Here is a 23,305-nt window from a genome sequence, read left to right as displayed (position 1 = left end):
CTGGGGTAGAGAATTCCAAAGATTCATGATATAAATTGCATCATATAAATGCACGTTCTTCTGCATACACCTGCCTTCCCCGATGACCTAATGGCACTAGCTCGTGTAACACGAAGCAACTCATTTCTGTTCCTGGACCCAGAAAATCCCAGGTTTGTTACTAGTTTGTCTTGAATTAGCTGATCTCGGGTAGGGCAGTTGGAACACAATAGTTGGCCTCAGTACCCTAGAGTTGAGGGGAGGGAGGTGGGGGGCAAGAAATCACTGTTGAGTAACCACTGCTGAAAGGTTTGTGGGCATTGGGTCAGAGCAGGATTGGACGCCACGGTGATGCCACCCACTATCACATTGCCTGCTGGTACTCACTGTCTAGGCTCACACATGAAGAATGGCTACAAGGATGAGAAGCTGGAGAGCTGCTGATGCCTATGCAACTGTATTGCAGAAAGAGTCGGTGCCTTCAAGAGGAGAGGGGCAGAAAGTTTTCCACAAAAAGTCTTTGTGCATTTGATGAGAGCGGATGGACTCCAACAAAGATAATAACCTTCCACACAGGAGGTTAAAAATTGAATGAGGTTTTCTAATTAAAGATCTGTAATTGAATGCATTATTTACACAGTTTACAGTGAAGGCTACTCATCACAAGCTTACAAGATAAATAGCATGAAGAAAGCCATTTGGCATATCCAGGAAAAAAAGTCTCCCCATCACGTCATTCAACTGGAGTTTGAATGAATCTAAGATTTTTTGCTACTCTGATGACCATTTCAAATATTGATTATTCATTGCATGAAGCTTTTCCTGATATCAGTCCTAAATTGACTTTTCACTAGCCTTAGTTTATGGTCCTTGTCTTACTGTAATGGCTTACCTTTAAGTAGTGCAGCAGATTTACCTTTTGTGAACCACATAATAACTTATATACCTCTGGTCGCCACCTCTCAAGGCAAAAGTGTTGCAGTTGTTCCAGTCGTCTTAATCCAATCCTCAGATGCTAGGGATTCACCTTTGTGGCGTCTCCCTGCACCGCCTTTATGACTAGAATATTTACCTTGTGACCAAAATTGGACATAATACCCCAGGTGCAGGCTAACCAAAACACACTATATAGTTTTAGCATGACGTTCTCTGTCTTATACTGTTCTGATATAACAATATGATTGAGCATTTTAAGTATCAAGTGCTGAGGTTGCTATCATCCCCAATCCCTTCAACTAGTTCTACATAATCCAGAGTGTATATTTTTCTTCCTAATCTGCAGTGCTTTACACTTGCCTGTATTAAATTACATCTGTCACTGTTCTGCTCATTTACGAATTTTGTCTAATTCCTTTTGTAGGTCTTCGGCTGTCCCCCAATTTATTATCACCTGCAAATTTAACTGATGCACATTCTGTATTCAAGTCAATTGTGGTTACTGTACAGATCCTGTTATAATGATCCTGATATATCTGATCTCTAACCAGCATCAGAGATATACAAGGCCTGACAATTGGCCCAGGGCTCTGTAAACAAGCAAGAAACTTCAAAGCTGTCTCAAAATTCAAATTTGTTTTGTTCAGATTAGTTGAACTTCTGTGTCCTATCTTTTCCCAATTGATGAAAGTCAACAAGATTACATTTGGAACCATCTATTGATTGGTTAAGAAATGCAGATTCCAGGAAAAAAAAGCAAGCAGTAGGGATGAAAAATTGGAAAACGAGTCACAGGCTGCAACATTTTAAAAGGATACCCGGTTGTTGGTTAGTTGTTCTTACGATTTGAAAGAGTATCGCTATAACGGCAAATAACTATTCTAGTCTTGCACACTTCCTGGTAGCAGCATTAATAGATGCCAGGGAGCAGATTATATTCTCCCTTGTCTGGGGAATGGTACCTGACACTAACCGATCTAAAGCAAAAGAAAGGCAATTCAGAGTTCTGAAAGCCTATGTTAGAATTAACTTTATGCAGCCATGTCAAGTAATATTTAATACACTGTTTGAAGATCAGCTACAGTTCAGAGCTTCAACAGATTTTATTTTCCACTTTGTGCAGATCTACCATAAATGTTTGCGGACTCCAGATGAATTCTGCACTTTAATTTAAAAATAGAAAATATCCAGTTCAATTGAATATAGAGACACTGGCCTAGAAATTGGGTTTTGGCGCAGCAACAGCTTTAGCGCCGGAAGTTAGTGCCGGAGCTAAGTCACGCTGGTCGGGCCAAAAATTCACTACTTCTGCGCCCAAACGGCTGCCGGCGCTGCTGAAAGCTGTTAGCGCCTGAAAACTGGCGCTATGCGCTGAATTTCGGCGCTATTCCGGCGCTGCGGCGCCCGCTGCGGTGCGGCAGGTTCGGGAAGTGCAGGCCTCCTTCCCTTAAGGAGGACCTGCCTGCACCCGGCCGCGGCCCGCGATAATCTTATTAAAAATGAGCCCGGCACCTCGGACAAGTGCCGGGCTTGCTTATGTTCCGGGGGGGGGGGGGGGGGAAGTCCGTGGAGGGAGCTGCGGCCAGGCGGGCGGCGGGAAAGCGGCCGGCCGCCGCGGGGCCTTTAATGTGCCGGCGCAAACTTGTGCAAGGCACCTCTGCCAGAACGTTGCTTGCGGCTGCCACGGGCGAGGCGGCCGCAAGTCAATTTCCCAGTTCGGGCGGGTTACCATGGCAACCGGGACGCTGCGCACACCGATGACGTCATCGGTGCCGGCGCAGCGCTACCGGTCTACCGCGGCGGAAGGGCCCCAGGCAATTTAGGCGCCGGCGCCAATTGCAGCGCTAGGCCCTCTAGCGCCGCAAAATCGGCGCTAAGGGCACTGAATTTCTAGGCCTTAGTAACTTCATGTAGGTCATCGGACCAGTTGTTTTAATTGAACAAACTGCTGACGAGGGGTACAATTCCCTCCACTCTGGTTGTGCTAGGTCACCAAGATATGAGGCAGGCTGCAATATTTCAAAAGGATACCCTGTTGTTGGTTAGTCATTCTTAAGATTTGGAAGAGTATCGCTATAACGGCGAATAACTATTCTAGTCTTGGTGTGGTAAAAATATGCTTAAATGCATCCTGTTTTCACCACATGGAGATTTCCACTGGCTTATTAAGTACACCAGCACGAAAAGTAGGAGGACAGGATTTCCGACATGTAATCACAGGAGTTAAGTAACAAATACTTTTGATGCACTATAAGGTTTGATGTGTAATTGAACTTCTTCCAAGGTGCTTACCAATAACCTACACAATACAGTAATGACCATGATTATTTGCTGTAAACTGTTACATTCCTGCTAGATTCTTTTGTATATGTTACCTAAAAGGTCCTATTAATTCAATGGTCACAATCCAACACTTAAGACACCAGTATTGAAAATAGTTAGAGCATAAAATGTTACAGCACAGAAACAGGACATTTAGTAAAAGTCAGTTTTTCTGCACATTAGCCAGCTAGTCTCGTTCCATTCTTCTGCTTGCTCCCTATATTCTTTAACATTTCTCTTTTTCAAAAACACCAACAATCATTTGTGATCGAGAAATTCATATCCCAAATACCCGCACATTTATTTAAAAAAATCTACGTCCCCTTTAATTCTTTTTTTGATTATCTTAAGTTTGTACCTTGACACTACTGTCTTGGCAACCAGTGGAAACAATCTATCACTATCTGCCTTATTATAGTCCTTCTTGAAGACATTCATCAGATTACCCTTAGCCTTCTCAGCCCTATTGTTAAAAAAAAACGAACTTCTCAAGGCTCTCTTCACAGTAACTGATCATTCCTGGTAAATCTACACTGCACCATTCCCATTGCTTTTTTTCTCTTTCCTATAATGGGGTGCCCAAAACTGTGTACAGTACAATACTCCAACTACGGCATAATAACTGACATCTTGTACAAGTTCAACATTACATCCTTGCCTCCAGATACAGAACAAAGGATTCTGTTTGCCTTTTTGATTGCTTTACCTACTTGTGCTGCCACCCTTAATGACCGGTGTATCTGCACACCAAAATTACTACGCTTTTCTATTCCATTTTCAATCTTACAACTCGGATGAGACATTGTAGGACCTTACTGTGCACAATATAGCTTTTGTATTTCCAACTACTGCAATAGAGACTGCTCTTTAAAGGTACTCCACTGGCTATATAAAGGGCTTTGGGATGTCCTGAGGTTGTGAAAGACTCTATATAATTGTAATTTCTTTCTTCTTTAAGGTAGATTTTCTATCTCTATTTCTATTTCCAAAATGTAATACTTAACATTTTTCTATATCGAACTGTATCTGCCGTCTATATACCCATCCTTGAAACCTTCCTATCTCCTCCTGCAGCCTTTCACAATCGGCATCATAGTTTGCCGTACCCCCAGTCTGGTGGCATCAACAAATTTCAATGGCCTATAATTTCCGATAGGAGGCTTCCTGCGTGTGGATGTCTCCTATCAGAAAAAAATCTACGAAGTTACCCAAGGGCTCCGAGGTCCGGACACTTCCGCTCCTGGGCCTCTTCACAGTTGAAATGTGCAGGGCCCACGTATCCCAGGGGCGCATGCAGTTCGCAAGCGTCCCTGGGATCATGAGGGCCAGGCCAGCCAATAGGAGAAGGGAATCTCTCTTCATACTTTTGACGGATAGACCTGTCAAACATATGAATGGAGATCACCTCAAAAAGACACAAACATTAAATAAATTTTTTAAAAATCATGTTTTTAAAATGAATTAAAATTACATTAAATTAAATATTTTAAACAAATTTAATTTATTGAAAAAAATAGTTTTTTACAGGGCTAAAAATAAACTTACCTTTTTTAAAAGTATTTTTTAAATGATAAATGAGTGAAAACATTTTATTTTATTTTACTTTCTTTCAACTCTTATGCTGGTAAAAGCAAGCCTAACACCTGCTTTTACCAGGCGTAAGATTTTTAAGTGATTTCAGCGGGCGGAGGTTCTGCAGAAAGTGGAACTATCCCCCTGCAGAGGCCCTTCTCCAGGGCAGGCGTGCGATCTGTCAAGAGCTTGACAGATCAGAAATGCCGGTTTTCAGCGCATGCGCTTGAAACCGGCATTTCCGATGTCCCTACGGGTGTGTACACAGCTCGTACACACTCGTAGGGATCGGAAAATACGGGCCAATATTGTTCTCTCAATTCCCATGTCCAGATTATTTATGTATTTAGTAAGTAAGATCAGACTGTCATTCTTCACGTCTCTTTATTATATTTAATATATATATGCTTATGTACTATCTTGATCTCTGTCCCTATTAATGACTGTCTCCAGATGGAGCATTACGGTTACACTTTTAAGTGTCCTTTTCTCTCAGTAGTTTCACAGCTTTTCCCATGACCAGAACTCATTGTCCTTGATCTAGAAGCTGTACTTTTGCATAGTCTACCCTTAGAGACTGTTGCCTGATCTGGAGACTGTTGCATGATCTGGGGCCAACAGTGCTCGCTCCAATTGCAGTAATCTGCATGTTGGACCTTATGTAGACGCGTATTGCGGTTAATTAACTAACATTTATTTACAGTTTACAGAACAGAAGGATCAGAAATAGGATTAGGCAATACTATAACAGTACAATAATCAATCATAAATGTCCTTCGAAATGTCCACAAGGGATTAATTACCCTTCTGAATCTTCTGATAAAGAAGTGAAGATAAACAGTCATTTTGCTGCACTAAATCTCCAGATACATTACAGCGAGCAAAGCTTCCTTTTCTGTCTCTCTCCAGCACAATTCTTTGTTGCTGACCACTTCCTTTGCTGTCAGAATTCAGAGATGACTCTCAAACTGGAAAATCTTTCCATTTTTAAACCGAAGTTTCTTTTGATCTTTCAACATCTTTTTCCAATTTCAATAACTTCCTCAAAACCTACTTCAACTACAGTTTTGTTCACCTCCCCTAAGAATGGCACAAGCAATCACAATTGTGTATTTGTGCAATCGCCTTCTGCTTCCTATTGTTGAGACGTTAAAGACCGACACAATCCTTTTTCATCTACCTCTTGCTTCAGCACAATGCCTGCATCTCTCCACTTGCTATTTCCTTAGTGAATGCTTAAAAATAAAAGTCCAAATTAATTTGCTAGGTGGAAGTATGTTGTAGGCTAACAGCTCTTGGTGTGAAGTAGTGACTCCTTAAACGTCCCTTAATTTCTATTGACAACTACTGGTCAGCACAAAATACATCCTATTCTACTGATTTGTTTTCTGATTTTAAAACTTACACTGAAAAAGACCTAATATAAGTTTATCACTCTATAGTTGTTCAGTTTAATGTCTAGTGCTATTATTGTTGTCTTCCTTTGGACACTTTCCAATGCTGTTGTGTTTTGATAATTATTAGACATGATTTTCCAAATGTGGTCTCACCAATGGTTTTGACGTTTTTCCCCCAAACCCGTAAAAGATATTTGTGGATGTTCTGTTTATACTCCCAGCATTTTTATTGTCTCTTCATTTGGGTTTTCTTAAACTTTTTTTCCTAACATTAAAAGATATTTGTGGATGTTCTGTTTATACATCCTAGTATTTTATTTGTCTTTTCATTTGGTGCCATACAATGTGACAACACTAAATTTTGGATAACTAACACACAGAAATCTTTTTTCTGCACCTTATTTGTTAACGTATTTCTAGTTGTGTAATACTACTTGTTCCGTTTTTGTAACCAGTATGCATTTCTCAATTTCACCATTTACAGGTCTTCCGACCATTTGCCAAATCTCTATAGGTCTCTTGGATTGCGATCCCTCTACTTCCTACTTTGCCATGTAACTTGGTGTCATCCACAAACGTAGACATTCTAAATACAGTACCTTTGTTGAGGTCATGAATAAATATTCAAGACCAATCCCTCAGGGACTTTATGGGTCACAGCTGCCCTATTATCTAACCAATTGATAATCCAATTTCCAACTTCATTTTGGATCCCACGAGCTTTCACTTGAGCCATAGGTCTCCTGTGAGGGGCTTTTTATTTTGTATATTAGCTGGCATAACCGGGTACAGCTGGAGGCAACTGTAACAAAAACAGATGTCTCACAGATTTGACCCTGATGATTGTTGGGAACATAGAAAGACTTGGAATAACTCTTACCAGGTACCAAACAGGCACGTTAGAGATTTTCCATGGTCTGATGCATGCTCCGACAATCCTGCTTCGGCAAGTGCTAGTTAACTAAACATTAGAACGTCTGCACACAAGGGACAGAGTTCCAGGCAATCTCATTCTGTGGAGGACAGTTCCCCAGGCAGGAGAAGCAGTGAGTGAAGCTTTGCCACTGGCATTCTTTGTAGACTTTTGAATTGATACAAATGCCAAGATGCAGCTGTGGTAACTCTTGTGTTCTTAAATAGGGAATTCAATTCTTTGTCTAAAAGTTTTAAAAAATTTAAATCTTTGTAATAAATATGCATATTAACTACAAAGTTACTTCAGTACATTGAACACAGTTGCTTTCTGAATGTGTTCTTCATGAAGTACCCTTTGCATTGTATTATATTGACATATTTTACTATAAATCTAAACAAAGAAAAACACTTTCCTCATTCTACCACTGCTCTGACAATTTGAAGTTGTTTGCCTCTTGGCAAAATATTTTATAAATTCAATAAATTTTACACAACCAAAAGTTAGGAAAGAATCAAGAAATGTTGATGTAGCTAAATATATTGGCAATGGGATAAAGAAGACTTGTCACTAGGCATAAAGGATCTGATAAAGAAAGTGAACAGAGAAATGAACAACAAAGGACTGGAGGCGCAGTATGGATGAACACACTGGCATTATTTGGAATTATACTGAGTTAAATTTTGTTTTTCATCTCACTAAAGCTGTAAAGAATCTCATGCTGGCTATTTGGCAAATGATAGCTTGTCGCCATGGTTTGGATCTGGGGCCCCATTAAAAAAAAATATATATGAAATCTGCAAAATTGCAGGACTGTAGCAGTACTATGACTATTGTACTTCAGATAAACAAAAGTCTGCGCAAATGCAGTTCGAGAAACATCAGCTGTTGATGCTACATATAACTGACTGAAGAGATACCTTTCCAAATGAACGCTGTACTTACAGTAATATATTATTTTCTGCAAAAGAAGTATTTTAATGGCCTTTAAATGGTCCTGAAGAGAGGGCAGCAAAGCTCTGGTGTTGAGGTACACAATTTGCAAATTAAAACCATTTGCACTTTGATAAACCAATCCTATATCAAACTCTTTTTTTAAATTTAGTACTTTTAATTCATTGACCTACTACTAATTGCTATAAAAAAAAATTTAAACTAGGAGAGAATCACTTGGAATTTATTCAAGGGTAAAGAGCATTTGGAATTTTTGGCTTACAAATCTTAAATTCCATCTTGTAAACCGCAGTTCAACTTAGAATATTTGAACGGCTAGAAAATCACAGCAGAGTTGCATCACTCTCACTATTTTGAACACTTGAATCGGTCGCCGTTTTGATGGGTTGCAATGTGGAAATTTTTGATAATACTCTTAACATTCCCCCATGTTAAAAAAAATTATACTCTTTCTGCTGAGTAACAACAACATTGTAGGAGTCGCTGGAAATAAACAGACTGCGAGACTTTCATAGCAGCAAAGAAAAACGCGTGTTAACTTTATTAACTCTCCGCATGGACTGAGGGACCCGGCCTCGTCACAGGACTATGACGTCAACACACAATCGACGACTCTTAAAGGGACCCTGCCCCGATAACCCAACCACGTTCCGTACATAACGTGGAGCGATAACAACATTGGCTATACATAGTGAATTGTGTTACTGTCCCTATGTGGTCTCCGCCACATACGTCCCCCCAGAATTCACTAGAACTGGCACTGTCAGTCATTGAGGGGCCCGGATCACACAGCCGAAACGGCTCCTTAAGTCTGGGGCGGGGACTGGGGTGGGGGGGGGTCGCAGGAGGGTCCCCGGGCGCTCGGTGGTGGACTGAGGGTGCAGAAGCCGGAGGTCGGCCCTGCCGCAGGGGCTGAGCCAACCCGACGGGTTGGTCCAGATCCAGGTGGGCCGGCTTAAGACGGTCCACGGAAATGTAGTCCGGCTTACTGCCGACATCCACCTCGAAGGCCTTGTCCCCGGTTTCCAGGATGCGGAATGGTCCATCGTAGGGTGGGTGAAGAGGTCCCCAGTGGGCGTCGTGGCGGACGAAAATGTACTCCACCGCACGAAGGTCGGGCGGAATGCGGGACTGAGGGAGACCGTGCTGCGACGTGGGCACTGGCGCGAAAACCTTGGCGTTGTCCAGGAGGGCGGACCGCTGACAGGCTGCGGACCAAGGGTCCGTGGCGTTGGGGACGAAATCCCCGGGAACCCGCAGCGGCTGCCCGTAGACGAGCTCGGCGGACGAGGACTGGAGGTCCTCCTTGGGGGCAGTCCCGAGTACCAGCATGCCCACGGGAGTCTGTCGGTCCAACTGTCGTCCCGGAGGCTGGCCCGGAGCGCGGCCTTAATGGAGCGATGAAACTGCCTGAGGGTGATATGCGGTGGTGCGGTGGAGTCTAAACCCGAGGCTTTGGGTGACTGCGTTCCAGAGCTCTGACGTGAACTGGGGCCCCCGGTCGGAGGAGACCTCAGATGGGGCGCCGAACCGGGTGACCCAAGTGTTGATGAACGCCCGAGCCATATTGGTGGACGTTGTTGACGACAGCGGGACGGCTTCCGGCCAGCGGGTGGTTCTGTCGACCATCGTGAGGAGGTGGGTAAACCCGCGGGGGGGCGGCAGGGGCCCCACCAGATCCACGTTAACATGGTCGAACCGCCTCTCGGGCACCGCGAAAGGCGCCAACGGGGCCTTAGTATGGCGATGCACTTTTGAGCGCTGGCATACCACGCAGGTATTGGCCCAGTCGCGAACGTCCTTCTTGAGCCCGTGCCAGATGAACTTAGCCGCCACCAGCTTCTGTGACGGCTTCCTGCCCGGGTGGGAAAGGCTATGGACAGCGTCGAAAACCTGCCGTCTCCACCCGTCTGGCACGACGGGGCATGGCTGCCCAGCGGAGACGTCGCACAGGAGCGTGGTGCCGGCATCGTCAAACGCGACGTCCGCTAACCGAAGGCCCGTGACAGCCGTCCTGTAGGCCTGGACGTCCGGGCCGGAGGCCTGGTCGGCCGCCATGCGGGTGTAGTAGATGCCGAGGTGTACGGCGCTGGCGACAGCCCGGGAGAGACAGTCGGTGACAGGGTTGTTTTTTCCAGCCACATGCTGGATGTCCGTCGTGAACTCGGAGACGAAGGAAAGCTGGTGCTGCTGACGGGCCGACCACGGCTCGGAAACTTTGGCCATGGCCAAGGTCAATGGCTTGTGGTCCACGAACGCCGTGAATGTGCGAGCCTCCAGCAGGAAACGGAAGTGTCGGACGGCGAGGTAGAGGCCGAGAAGCTCGCGATCGAAGGTGCTGTACTTCCGCTCGTTGGGGCGGAGCTGCCGGCTGAAGAAGACGAGCGGCTGCCAGGTGCCGTTGACCCACTGTTCGTGGACGGCGCCGACAGCATAGTCCGAAGCGTCAGTGGTGAGAGCGATCGGCGCATCGGGCAATGGATGCACCAGCATGGTCGCGTTAGCCAGGGCCCTTTTTGTGTCTGTGAAAGAATTGGCCATCTCCTCGGACCAGTCGACGGCGAGCTTGGCGGGCTTGCCTTTGAGGGCTTCGTAAAGGGGCCGCATAAGCTGGGCTGCCCGGGGAACGAAGCGATGATAAAAGTTCACCATGCCAAAAAACTCCTGCAGGGCCCTCACGGTGAAGGGTCGCAGAAAATCCTTCACGGTCTCCACTTTCGACGGCAGTGGCACCGCCCAGTCCTTCGTGATGCGGTGCCTGAGAAAGTCGATCGAGGACAGCCCGAACTGGCATTTGGCCGGATTGATGATTAGGCCGTGCTGGCTGAGGCGTTCGAAGAGAGTCCGGAGGTGGGACGCATGCTCCGTCCTGCAGGCACTGGCGATGAGAATGTCGTCCAGGTAGACGAACAGGAATGGCAGGTCCCGTAACATGGTGTCCATTAGGCGTTGAAAAGCCTGAGCGGCGTTTTTGAGACCGAATGGCATGCGGAGGAATTCGAACAGCCCGAACGGGGTGATCACCGCCGTTTTCGGGACGTCCTGCGGCCGAACGGGGACCTGGTGGTAACCCCGAACAAGGTCCACTTTAGAGAAAACAACTTTCCCGGCCAGGCGGGCGGAAAAGTCCTGGATGTGTGGAATCGGGTGGCGGTCGTAGCGTCGTTGAGGCGCCGGTAATCGCCGCACGGGCGCCAACCGCCGCCTGGTTTCGGTGCGATGTGGAGGGGCGAGGCCCACGGACTGTTCAACCGGCGAATGATGCCGAGGCGCACCATCGTGTCGAACTCGGCTTTAGCGATGGCGAGTTTACCCGGGTCGGGGCGCCGAGCGCGGGCGTAGACAGGCGGACCGGTGGTCAGGATGTGGTGTTCTACCCCGTGCTTGGTGGCGGCGGACGAGAAAGTGGGCTTCGTGAGGTCTGGGAACCCGGCGAGGAGGCGGGAAAACTCGTCTGAGGCCGAGAGTGCGCTGGACAACTTCGTCGTGCCGGAACCACTGAGCGAACACTGGAGCGAACTGAAAGTCTCAGCGTTGACGAGACGTCGGTTCTTGACGTCCACCAAAAGGCCATTGGCGCAGAGGAAGTCAGTGCCGAGAAGTGGGGTGGACACTTGCTGTAACAAAGTCCCAAGCGAAACGCTGCCCACCAAAACACAGCGCCACGCTCCGTTTCCCGAAAGTACGGATGGAACTGCCGTTGGCGGCTTCGAGGGCGGGGCCGTAGTTCCCCCCCCCCCCCCCCCCCCCCGTGTATGTCCAGAGTCAGTGTCTGTAATGAATAACAGACTACCTGAACGGCCGGCAGCCATGGTAGCTAATGAGTGGGCCTTCGCATTTCCCGACGCGGTAAAGCTGCACGGGGGCCGGCACTTCTTAGCGTTGGGGCCGAACTGCGCGTGGTAGAAGCACATGCTTGGGGGCTGCCGCCATTGGGCTGTGGTGGTGGGGGCATGGCCGCGCAGTACTGTTGCCCGGCGGAGAAAAATTTGTCGGCCTCCTTGGCCAGGGCGCGGAAATCACTAATATGAGAGTTGGCTAAAGCCGACCGTACCTGCCCTGGCAGCTGTTGTAGGAACAGTTCTCTGAAGAGGAAGCACGGCTTGTGCTTGCCCAGGAGGGTTAACATGTGGTCCATCAGTTCTGAGGGCTTGGAGTCGCCAAGCCCGGGTAGAGAGAGAAGCTGGCATGTGCGCTCAGGTTCAGTTAGTCTAAAAGTCTCTAGGAGGTGCGTTCTCAGCGTCGCAAATTTGTGGTGCTCCGGGGGGTCCTCGAGCAGGCTCACGACTCTGGCCGCGGTGGAGCTGCCGAGAGCAGAGATGACGTAATAATACTTCGTGTCGTCCGCGGTGATGTCCCGGAGTGCAAACTGAGCCTCGGCCTGGGCGAACCAAGCGGCAGCCTGCCGTTCCCAAAACTCCGGTAATTTGAGAGAAACGGCGTTCGTCGCCATCTCGGATAAAGTCTTTGGAAACGTCCAAAAGAGAAACGGGGTCACCAATGTCGGAGTCGCTGGAAATCAACAGACTGCGAGACTTTCATAGCAGCAAAGAAAAACGCGTGTTAGCTTTATTAACTCTCCGCATGGACTGAGGGACCCGGCCTCGTCGCAGGGCTATGACGTCATCACACAATCGACGACTCTTAAAGGGACCCTGCCCTGATAACCCAACCAAGTTCCGTACATAACGTGGAGCGATAACAACATTGGCTATACATAGTGAATTGTGTTACTGTCCCTATATGGTCTCCGCCACAACATCTTGTATTTGTACAGTGCCTTTAACGTTAATATAACGTCCCAAGGCGCTTCACAGGAGACTTATAAAACAAAATTTGACACCGAGCCACATAAGGAGAAATTAAGGCAGATGACCAAAATTTTGGTCAAGCAGGTAGGTTTTAAGGAGCGTCTTAAAGGAGGAAAGAGTAGAGAGGTGGAGAGGTTTAGGGAAGGAATTCCAAGAGCTTAGGGCCGAGGCAGCTGAAGGCACGGCCACCAATAGTGGAGCGATTGAAATCGGGGATGCTCAAGAGGCCAGAATTAGAGGAGTGCAGATATCGCGGAGGATTGTAGGGCCGGAGAAAGTTACAGAGATAGGGAGAGGCGAGGCCATGGAGGGATTTGACAAGGATGTGAATTTTAAAATCAGCCCAAATATATAGCACTGATGAATGCCATTATATCAGTCATTCAGACAGTGTTCTTGAAAACTATTTTGTTGCATCAGTATGACCATTTCTGATTACAGTACTACAATGTGTATTAAGAATTTCCATGTGACTGGCAGATTACATTTGCAAATACATTTCCTACATGTTAATTATGCAACACTAGTGTTAACCAATACATTTTTTTTTGCCTGTTGTAAATTTTGTATAAACCGGCAAATTGAGAAAATTGGTCTTCAATTTGTCTGCACATTTAACAATCAGAACAGCTAGCTTGGGGGAGGCGAGGTGAGGTGTGGCTTCTCCTCATTTTGAAAGTTGACCTCCTGAAGGATGAAGGAAAAGCGAAGCTGCAGTTATCATCTATTACCTAGGAATTACAAAGCATTACCATTTGCTTAACATCTTTTTGATTGTTTCCGTATTAAAAAATTTTTTTTCTTGTTTAATAGTGTATGCTGATGATATCATGAATGTGAATGGTATTGGTGTAGAAGAGTTCCTGAGTTTATTTATGCCTTGGAAGCCACACGATTCAAGCGGTATTTCTCTCTTCTGTTGATTGAACTGGCCTGTTTATATTGAGGAAAATGGGTTTTTCAGTCTATGGTACTGGCCTGTTTATCCTGGATAAGAGCGAGGTTCACAAATAGAGGACAGAAAGAATTGGCAGCGGTGACTAAAGCACCGCGGCCATCACCTGTACTTTTGTCCCAACCGCCGCTCAAACTGCTTTAATGGCATTTCACACTTACAGGAAACTCTTTATTATCCGGCACCAACGGGACCGGCGTGGTGCCAGTTTATCAAAAAGTCTGGATTACAGAGAGGTATAGTTAAAAGGTACGAGAGCTCCGTACACAGCAACAAATCCAGGCTTCCCTGTTGTTTAGCAACATGTGCAGGAACTCCGGCCACAGACCAAGCGTCCCTGTTGCTTAGCAACAAGTGCACGAACCCCAGTTACACAGCCACAGATCCAGGAACTGCCACTAATATGAAGTAAAACTTACCTGAACCTACTCCTGAATTTTGCCAGTTAACAGAGATTTCCGGTTATTTAGGTGCCGGTTAAAAGAGAGTTTCCTGTACATTGGGCCGTATTTTGCAACCCCTACAGGTGCGAACGAGGTGCGCACGTGCCCGTAAAGGGCTGCGCAAGTTCCGGGTTTAGGCATGCACGAAAACCCGGAACTTGCCATCTGCCGAGAATTCTCCTGACAGATGATCCGCATCCCTGGGAAAAGGGCCTCTGCGGGCGGAGAGTTGCGCTATTTGCCCGACTTCCGCCCGCTGAATGCCCGTGAAATTCTTAGTCTGGTAAAAGCGGGCGTAAGGCCTGCTTTTACCAGCATAAAAGTTCCCCAAAAAAATAGAAAAATAAAATTTTATCACTCATTTATACATTAAAAACCCTGTCCAATAAGGTAAGTTTATTTTTAACCCCGTTAAAACATTTTTTTTTCAAATATTAAATCTTTGTTTAAAATAGTTAATTAAATGGCATTTTAATTCATTTTAAATATGTAATAAAAAAAAATTATTTCATGTGTTCGTGTATTTTTTAAGTGATCCCCATTCATATTTAGGGGATTCCGTACGTACGGAACTCCATAAGTATGAATGGGGATTCCCTTCTTTTATTGGCTGGGCCGGCCCACGCGATCCCAGGGTTGCTTGCGAACCACCTGCGCCCCTGGGATACGTGGGCCTCTACCCGCGGGTACCTGGAGAGGCCCAGAGCACGAGCCTCCAGACCACCAGGTAAATTTGTAGATTTATCCGCCCGTGGGAAGCCTCTGACCACAAATTTTGGACCATTGTCTTCCTCTATTTCAAAGAACTAAACAGGTGAACCTGAAATATACATGTGTATGCGCAATGTATACTGGGAAATGCAGTTTTCTTTTGCTTTTTTTTATATAAAATAAACTCGAAAGCAATAAATAAGTAAGTACTTGGAACAGTACTGGGAGTATTAAAGATAATCTATAAATTTGCCTGTAACGTTTGGCAACAGCAGTACTGATAGGAATGCCACATTTAGAGACTTCAAATAAACAAAACCCACCAAAAAAGAGAGTTTAATTTATTCAAACTGGTTTACATTTACAATGTTTATCGTGACAAATGAGAGCTAATGTATACATCCACCTTCTCTCCCCATTGATTCATCTACCATTTGGCACTATAAACAAGAAAAGTGTGAGGGACTTGAATTAACCTCAGCTGGGGTCCATATTTTTTCCAAGGATGTTTCAACTTCAACTAAATGTATTAATTCTGTTCTTTCTTACAAATGAAGGAACAGAAATATTCAAATAATGTTTGAGAAAAATAATGACCATAAAAAAATTATAGGTTAACTTTAGAAGCTACTATGTACCCAGAGAATGACTTGTAACAATTTTTAAAAGTGCACCTCACATTTTGAAACAACCATTTTAAGAATTTATCAGTGTTTCTTCCAAATGGAAAGTGTCCATTTTTTTAATACACACACACACACACACACACACACACACTCATATACTTACAAAAATCTGGAAGATTGTGAATGACCCCTTAAAGTACGCATTACAGATAAAGAACTGCCACATTTTTTTATGGGTCTGGTAGCAGCTATGACACAGTGCAGATTTTTCCATAAGTACCTTTTCCAGAATATAAAAATGTTAGGTCTAATCCTAAAAGTGAGTACGCAGTTAAGAGTTTAACCAAACATTTCCTCAGAAAGTGTGTTCGTTTTAATGTCAGTAAAAAGAACAGTATGACAAACGAACCTGTTTTGCATCTCAAGTAAAAGAATTTGTGTATTAAATTACAATCCACCCCTTAATACAGTCAAAAAAACATAAGCAGACTTTTCCACATAATCAGTTCAGTAGAAATGCCAGTTCATTAAGTTCTTTTATGCAGTTTCCCCTTATCCTACTGAATTTCATCTGCTGGATGCAAGCCTGACTCTAATCTTTTCACAGAGTGTTTTAAATACGAGCCTCCTCCATCTCTGTAGACAAAGATGCTGAAATGAAAAGATTAACACGACAGGGCTGCTCTTATTAGCAATGCTCCTCAACAACAACTGTTAACTGTTTTGACAATGCTGAAGCAATTCGGCATCCTGCCCCAAACTAACACAAGTTCAGGATGTCTCCCTCTTCTCAGAAGGTAACACTCAGACAGTCTTATTTGGTGTAACTGGACGATGGTGTAATTCTGGTGTGTGATGCTGAGCATTTATGTATGCTCAGAATATCAGTTGGGAGGCGGGGGGGGAAACTTGTCTTTTTATTATGGACTCACCAGGCAGGAACATTTAAGTGCAGTATTAAAATGATAGTAATAGTTTTAACTAATAGCTTTTGGTATAGTATCAAAGTAACATTTACATATACAGACTTGATTCTTTTCTTAGTTGACCATAATCTGTGGAAAAATAATTGCAATCAATTGCATTGTGCTTCCAATAGGTCTACATAGTAGATTAAAAAAAATATTTTGGATTAATCATTTGAAATGGAATTAACTATCAGTAATTTAAGTGACTTTTATTGACCATTTCTTTGTTTTACATACTAAAAATCATTTCAATATTGCACTAAACTTCCTTCTTGCAGTATATATTTTTTATGATCCCCCCCCCCCCTTCTTCATGTGACGGTTATGTCACAGTCTGACCTCTTGTTTCAGATTTCTGCCAGCACATAAACTTGGCCACAATCTGCAGATGACTGATTTTCAAGAAGTTGAAGATGGTAAAGCATTAAAGAATCTGATTGTTTTGCAAAACTGTAAAGCAGATGATGGATTGATGAGAAACAGTTCTTTATGCCTGGAACCCAGTCCTGCTGAAAAACAGGATGCCAGAAATCAAGAAGGACTATCAAACCTATCAGAAACACTCGAAGAGCTGAACCGCATCAAGAAAGCTGAAGGTACAAGCGCTTATCATGGAGAAGATAAGGAACATATGGCCTTTAACCCCTGCAGCATCTTGGATGGGAACTTGGAGGAAAATTGCAGTGTTGCCTCCCAGCATATGCCTTTACATATTGTCTGGCCACACAGGTGGTAAGTATTGTACATCTGAGGTAACCTATAAACTTAGTTCATCTCTGCCTTTCCGAGGCATGTTCCAGATATTATCACTGACAAAGCCGGATCTTGTAATCTCTTCCAAACAGAGCAGAATCTACTGCTCAGATAATCGCCACAAGTATAGACTCATAAAGTTCAGCTTTCAGTGCTGTTGGAGGGAAATAAATTGGGATTAAAGAGAGTGGGGGGAGAAACCCGACCTGATAATCTTTCAGTGGTGAACATGAACATTTTGTTCTAGTTATCTCTTAGCCTGTTTAATCTGCATGTGGCCTGATTAGAGTCCACTTCATCCTAGATTATGAGCTGTTTGGAAGAGACGCTTGGGGGGGATCAGTAGGTCAGATTTTCGTTGAGCAACTGTTTACAGGTGAAGCAGTAAGTACACATACCGGCAAAGTAAATCGCCTTTACACAGATTTGACTTCCAGTACATTAAAACTCCAGAAGCTTTCATAGCTGATCTGCAGCAGCTGGTATCTAAAGGGATTTTCATCTTTGACTCCAGGGCCTTAAGAAACAAAATGTGACATTTCTGGTGATATAGCATAAAGCCTTAGCAGGGGAAGAATTGTCCAAGAACCAGTTTACATAATCATGCTGTAACGTGATTTGTTTATTTTTAAAAATTGGTGTTTTTATATTTTCCATCTTTTAAAGGTACTAAGCTGTGAAATGCATCAACTGTACCTGCAGTCCTTGATCCGTGATAAATATATTAGTCCACACTTTGAAAACTCTGTGGCATAAATACAATCAAAACGGAGAGCACTAGCAAGCAGCAGTTCCAGAAATAATATTAATATGTTCTTATAATAGTGGAGATTGAGAGGTTACTGGGAGCATAGCTTATGTTTAGGGCATCCTTTGAAATCATGGGAGCACAGTAAATTTTAGTAGTGCTTCAGGATATGCAGTACAAACACAGACAAGTGAACTTAATTTGGTATGAGTTATTTATTTCATGGTCTTATCTAATCTGATCTGAGGTACAGATATTTTATGTGGAAAGCTATTAACATATGGAAAAAATTGTGCATCAACATTTAATATAGCTGTAATAAAAAGGTGTCATTTTCTATACATTTTTTTGGATAAAAGCCAGCAAAGTTAATATACTTTACCTTTGAGAATTTTAGAAAGGAAACAAGCAAGGGGAAAAAAAATGACAAAAACATCAACCCAAGCTGTTTGTTGCCTCTACCTAAGTGAGCTATGTCAGCTTTCTTGGCCCACATCTGATAGATATTTGTTGTATAGAGAGCACAAAAATATCAAACTCTAATACTATTGTGTGCACATAACCATCTGTCACCAGTAGCCTGGAGATGAGAGGAAGATTACGAGGAATAAACATTGAGCTGCAGAGCATTGGTAAAGCCTTCAGGCAAAAACTCTTGTGGGGACATCAAAGACATTCTAATTCCAAGGCAGTCAAGGATTACAGTTTGTAACCTATGCTGACAACAGATAAATGGCAGGCAATATTGTGCTTGAGCTGTTGGGTCTTGCATGGAGTATTGATGATGATGTTATCTTGCGGGATGGACTCTGTTGGGATAATTTCATGATAAAACACTTCAAATGCCACCCGGTTCTGTGCACTTGCTGGCTGGTTACTTTAATGTCAGGTTTGTTAATTAAGGGATACAAGAGACCAAAAAAGGGAGGAGGAAAGAATTGGTAGATTTAATCAGAATCAGAAAGTTGCTATTGAAGAGAGGGGGAAAATATAATTAAAAAGGAAAAGAAGATAATTTAAAAAGAAAATATATTTAAAATAGTCAAATTTTACCTGAGTAAATTGCATTGATTTTTTTTCTATTTACTTTTATATTTCCTTAATTTCTACCCCCCGTCCCCCCCCCCCCCCCCCCCCGACTTCTTTCCACTCATGGCGTGAGAGACATTTATTCAAAAAGTGAGGAAAGGCAATGCTGCTGATGTTACCATTTCCATGGCAACAGATTTATTTATTAGGACCCGAGATGACATGTGTTAATGTACCACATACCTGCTCATCGGCAAACTCTTCTATTTCAGCTTCAGTTGACAATTAAGTCCTGGACAGATACAGCCAGGGGTTAATGTTACTCATTAGGAGAACTAGGTCATTACTGGGAAATCAAGGCACTTAAGACAGCATGGGGGGAAAATACTAAATTCAGCATCTTGGTGAATGCAGCTCATACATTAATTAACCTCGCTTTCCTTGGTGAAAAATTCTGTTATCATACACGTGCACTACCGTACACCAATTAATTGCAAAAGCTAGTTTACCATCATCCCTTCAGTTGTCTTTTCTTCCTGCGCGGGAGTTCCATTATTTCCTGCAAAATTCTAATGTCTATGATGAGTAAAAAGGGTATTAAAATTAAGAAGGGAATCATCATGGAAATCAGCTTTACCACAAGGGAATGGGCAAATAAGAGCCTCTCAAATTAAAATAAATAAGCTCTGTTAATACCACACCTTAGGAGCCTAAGATGAACCCTGCAGAAATGGTGTAGTTGGAGGTGCTGCTTTAGATTATTATTAAAACATAACAGAGACATTTGACCTTCAGCAAAAAGCTATTGTAGTCTAAATCCACAGTCCTTGTAAATGATGATGTTCCTGCTCCACACAAAAGAATTAGTTTTGTAATTTTAAAACAGCTCAGACATTGAGTCTGGACTTTAACCTTCCAAACCATATGATTGCATTTTTTCTCGCAAGCACACACACACATCACATTATATATATATATATAAGCTGCCGTACACACACACACACACACACACACACACACACACACACACACACACACACACACACACATATATAGCAAAATGTGAATTTAACTTGCATTTGGAAAGCTCTATTGCTGAAGAGGCATTTTTGACAACCAAAGTTCAGTGTTCCAATATGTTATAGATTTAGGATGTTTGGAAAGATTTTTATAATCAACAGTGGATGTAGGTGACAGACATATGGCATTCCGAGGGTTAATCTGAATTTATTATGTCTTGGACAAGTGCTAAAATAAAAAGAGTTAATATGTTCTGATTGCAGGATTGATTAATGTTGTGATAGGGAGCTGCGCAATAAAACTGTGAATTCATCTTGCACTAATTAGCACTTGAATAAAAATTTCACCAAGGGTAAAAATTCTATTGAAACCCAGTATTTGTAATTAAAAATGGGAGATGTTTTATTGGAGTGTCTCTTTTTAAAAAAAAAAAATGGCAAGAATGAAGAGCAATGTAATGCTGCTAAATTATTATTTGGCCTGTTGTATTTTATGCATGTCACAAATTCAAAGTTGGAAAGATATCTCTGTACTTTTTTTCTTCCTATTCTGCACAAATTGAAAGTAGTAAACTTTTTGAACCACTGTTTATTCAAAATAAGTGGTAGTCGCTGGAGCTAGAACATGCTGGTGTTAAAATATTCTTAACTGTTTTCAGCCAACATGAATCATTTTGGTCACTAAAACCTGTTAAGTAGGCCTGGACTATTGAAAGGTTATTTTGTATTCACAGTTTGATATAACATTTCTGAATCTGTACCTCGTGGTCTTGCCAAAACTGATAAAGAATCAGGATATTCAGTTCCTCCCATGTTAACTTTATTACTACGTTTAATTTAACTCTTAATGTGCTGTAGATAAACATGCCACTCAGTACTCTGGTGAGTTCTTTAAAACGGAGTTTTGGGGTGGGGTTAAATTGTTAAACACTGGAGAAGAAAATTGGGCGCAGTGTAAAATGGGCGGCCTAGTCGCTATTGGCCCATTTGGCATTGACCAGTTTAATCCCCTTGATTTCTTTGCTCCTTTTAATATTTGAAAAAAAAAGTTATACAGAATTATGATTACTTTTAACATCCTGTAGTTTTTTTCTATAATTTATTTATGGGGGTGGGGGCGGAGGGAGAATTATTTTTTCCTCTTGAACAGATAGTCCTGCTGACATCATCAGGGGAACCAAGCTGGAGGAGTTACTGAACTTGGCAGTGTGAGGGAGCTAAATTAACATCAGCAAAAATGCAGTCATTAGTGCAGGGTGCTTCAACAATCGTGTCATTTCAACTGTGTGCACTAAGTTCTCTCCCTCACAGTGCCAAACTCATAACTCCTTTCAGCAAGTCATCCCAATGTTGTTGTGAGCGCCTAATGTTTAAACAAATATATATATAAAATCGGCATAAATGCGCATAAAGCATTAAATATAATTCTTGGTAACTGAGCCATCTGGTGACTGTCCCTCTTTTAAAAGGTTAAAAATGAAAACCATAGTTTTCTGCTTAGTGCTCCAAAGGTAAGGGACTTGAGCCTGGATGTTTGGGGTAGTTTTAGCACCATGGCTGAAATTATTGTTTGTCATGATTTAGCAAGCACCACCTGATTTAACTTGTAAAGCCCACTCACAAGCCAGAACTCTGTTTTGTTTCAAGGGAGCATGACAAAGACCCCGAGGTCTTCTTCAAGACGTTACTGAAGCTGAAGGAAAATGGACTAACCTTTCAAGTGTCTGTCCTTGGCGAGACCTTTATGGATGTACCAGGTATTGCTTCTGTCAGGAATAAAAGCTTTACTTCCCACCCCCCCCCCCCCCCACCCCCGCCAAAAAAAAAACTAGCACCTTCGGTGTTGCAAAAACCTCTGTCGGCCTCAGAACCTGCTTTGTTGTTGTTGAGCATTTTTTTTCCACTTCTAAATGCCTGGAGTGAGCATCATTCATGGATCATTACTTTCCAAAGAAATTTAAGCATGGAATGCCATTTAATTTTTCCGAATGCAGTCCGTCATTAGGAAACTTAGCTGTCACAGTGATGCCATTTTTGGTGTGATGTTTTTGTTGCCTCATTTCTTTTAATTTTATCTCCATTAGCTTAATTCTTTTTTAATATTTTCATTTAACGAACTTTACAGTCCATTTTGTTTCACTGTCTGCTAAGCGAGTTTTATGAAGCAGACAGTTGGCTTTTCATAGAGGGGAGGATGTTGAGGCGGGCCTTGCTTCTGTCAGCTTTTGCACCTCAGCATTTGGTTCTGCTTCCCTGCCTTGATTATACAAGCAAACAACTCGGAGAAGTTCTATAAAATAAGCAGAAGCTAATTAACCTGAACTTCAGACGAGGCAAAGCTGACATACGAGTTAATTTTGCACCATATTGAATTGTTGAATATTTTTTTTCTCATTAAAGACATCTTTGCTGAGGGCAGAAGGGAATTGGGTTCCTCTGTTTTGCACTGGGGCTACCAAAGCAGTAAAGACGACTACCTCAAAGTTCTATGCATGGCAGACATTGTCATCTCAACAGCAAAACACGAATTCTTTGGAGTGGCAATGTGAGTGTTCTTTATTAGTTAATGCTAATTACTGTCAACTGAAATGCAGATCTCCCCAAACATTCGAGACAGAAATGATTTCCTTAGAAATCAATTTACCAGCTTCCCTGTTTCTTTGAAATTAAAGCGATTGTCACGCTATTTCCTTTTGTAAATGTAAAAAAAATAAAAGTCATGATGCATGAAAAAATCTGAGAATTTTTAGTCCCTGTCATTTTATATATATATTATATATATTTTTTGTTGCACCATTAATGGCTTGTGTATCTCTTCTGTAGATCTTTTTTACATGTCATTGGTAATGGAACATAAAATATGGGTTACAATAACTCAGTGAGGATCATTTTAATCTGATCTGCTTAGTATAACAACATTAGCATTTTCACTTAATTAAAACATCCTTAATACAGCAATGTTTTAATCATGCGGTTTTTATTTACCCTCTTTTTGTGTCATTAATAATTAACATTTTCTTTTACTTCAAAAAAAGGAAAAAAATAATTATAAGACCACATTCCCCTGATTTCAAAGGTTTCAAGAAAGGTGCTATCAATAATTAGCGTTTCACTGTTCCAACTCAAGTCGGATCTCGTAAGTCTATGTCATCTGCATTACAGTTTTTAA

General features: G+C 42.8%; 1 protein-coding gene across 10 annotated transcripts in view; it reads left to right on the top strand.

Moving 5' to 3' along the window:
• The window catches only part of qtman (queuosine-tRNA mannosyltransferase), a 350,659-nt gene that overhangs the window by 262,148 nt on the left and 65,206 nt on the right, over nt 1-23,305 (top strand). For 9 of the 10 annotated variants that reach the window (XR_015078210.1, XM_085986662.1, XM_085986659.1 and 6 more), the window contains exons 5-7: nt 16,939-17,319; nt 21,784-21,893; nt 22,537-22,681. Coding sequence is in view for 9 of the 10 variants with exons in the window: in XM_085986662.1 (XP_085842788.1) it covers nt 16,939-17,319; nt 21,784-21,893; nt 22,537-22,681 (636 nt within the window). In the remaining variant the exon portion in view is untranslated. The remainder of the gene's footprint in view (nt 1-16,938; nt 17,320-21,783; nt 21,894-22,536; nt 22,682-23,305) is intronic. The other variant, XM_085986668.1, reaches the window with a different exon arrangement.

This window comes from Somniosus microcephalus, chromosome 4 (assembly GCF_052327205.1).
Source record: "Somniosus microcephalus isolate GS21.2 chromosome 4, FLI_Smic_1.0, whole genome shotgun sequence".
Taxonomy (NCBI): Eukaryota; Metazoa; Chordata; class Chondrichthyes; order Squaliformes; family Somniosidae; genus Somniosus; species Somniosus microcephalus.
The sequence above is the reverse complement of the archived record's forward strand: the minus strand, read 5'-3'. Positions and strand labels throughout refer to the sequence as shown.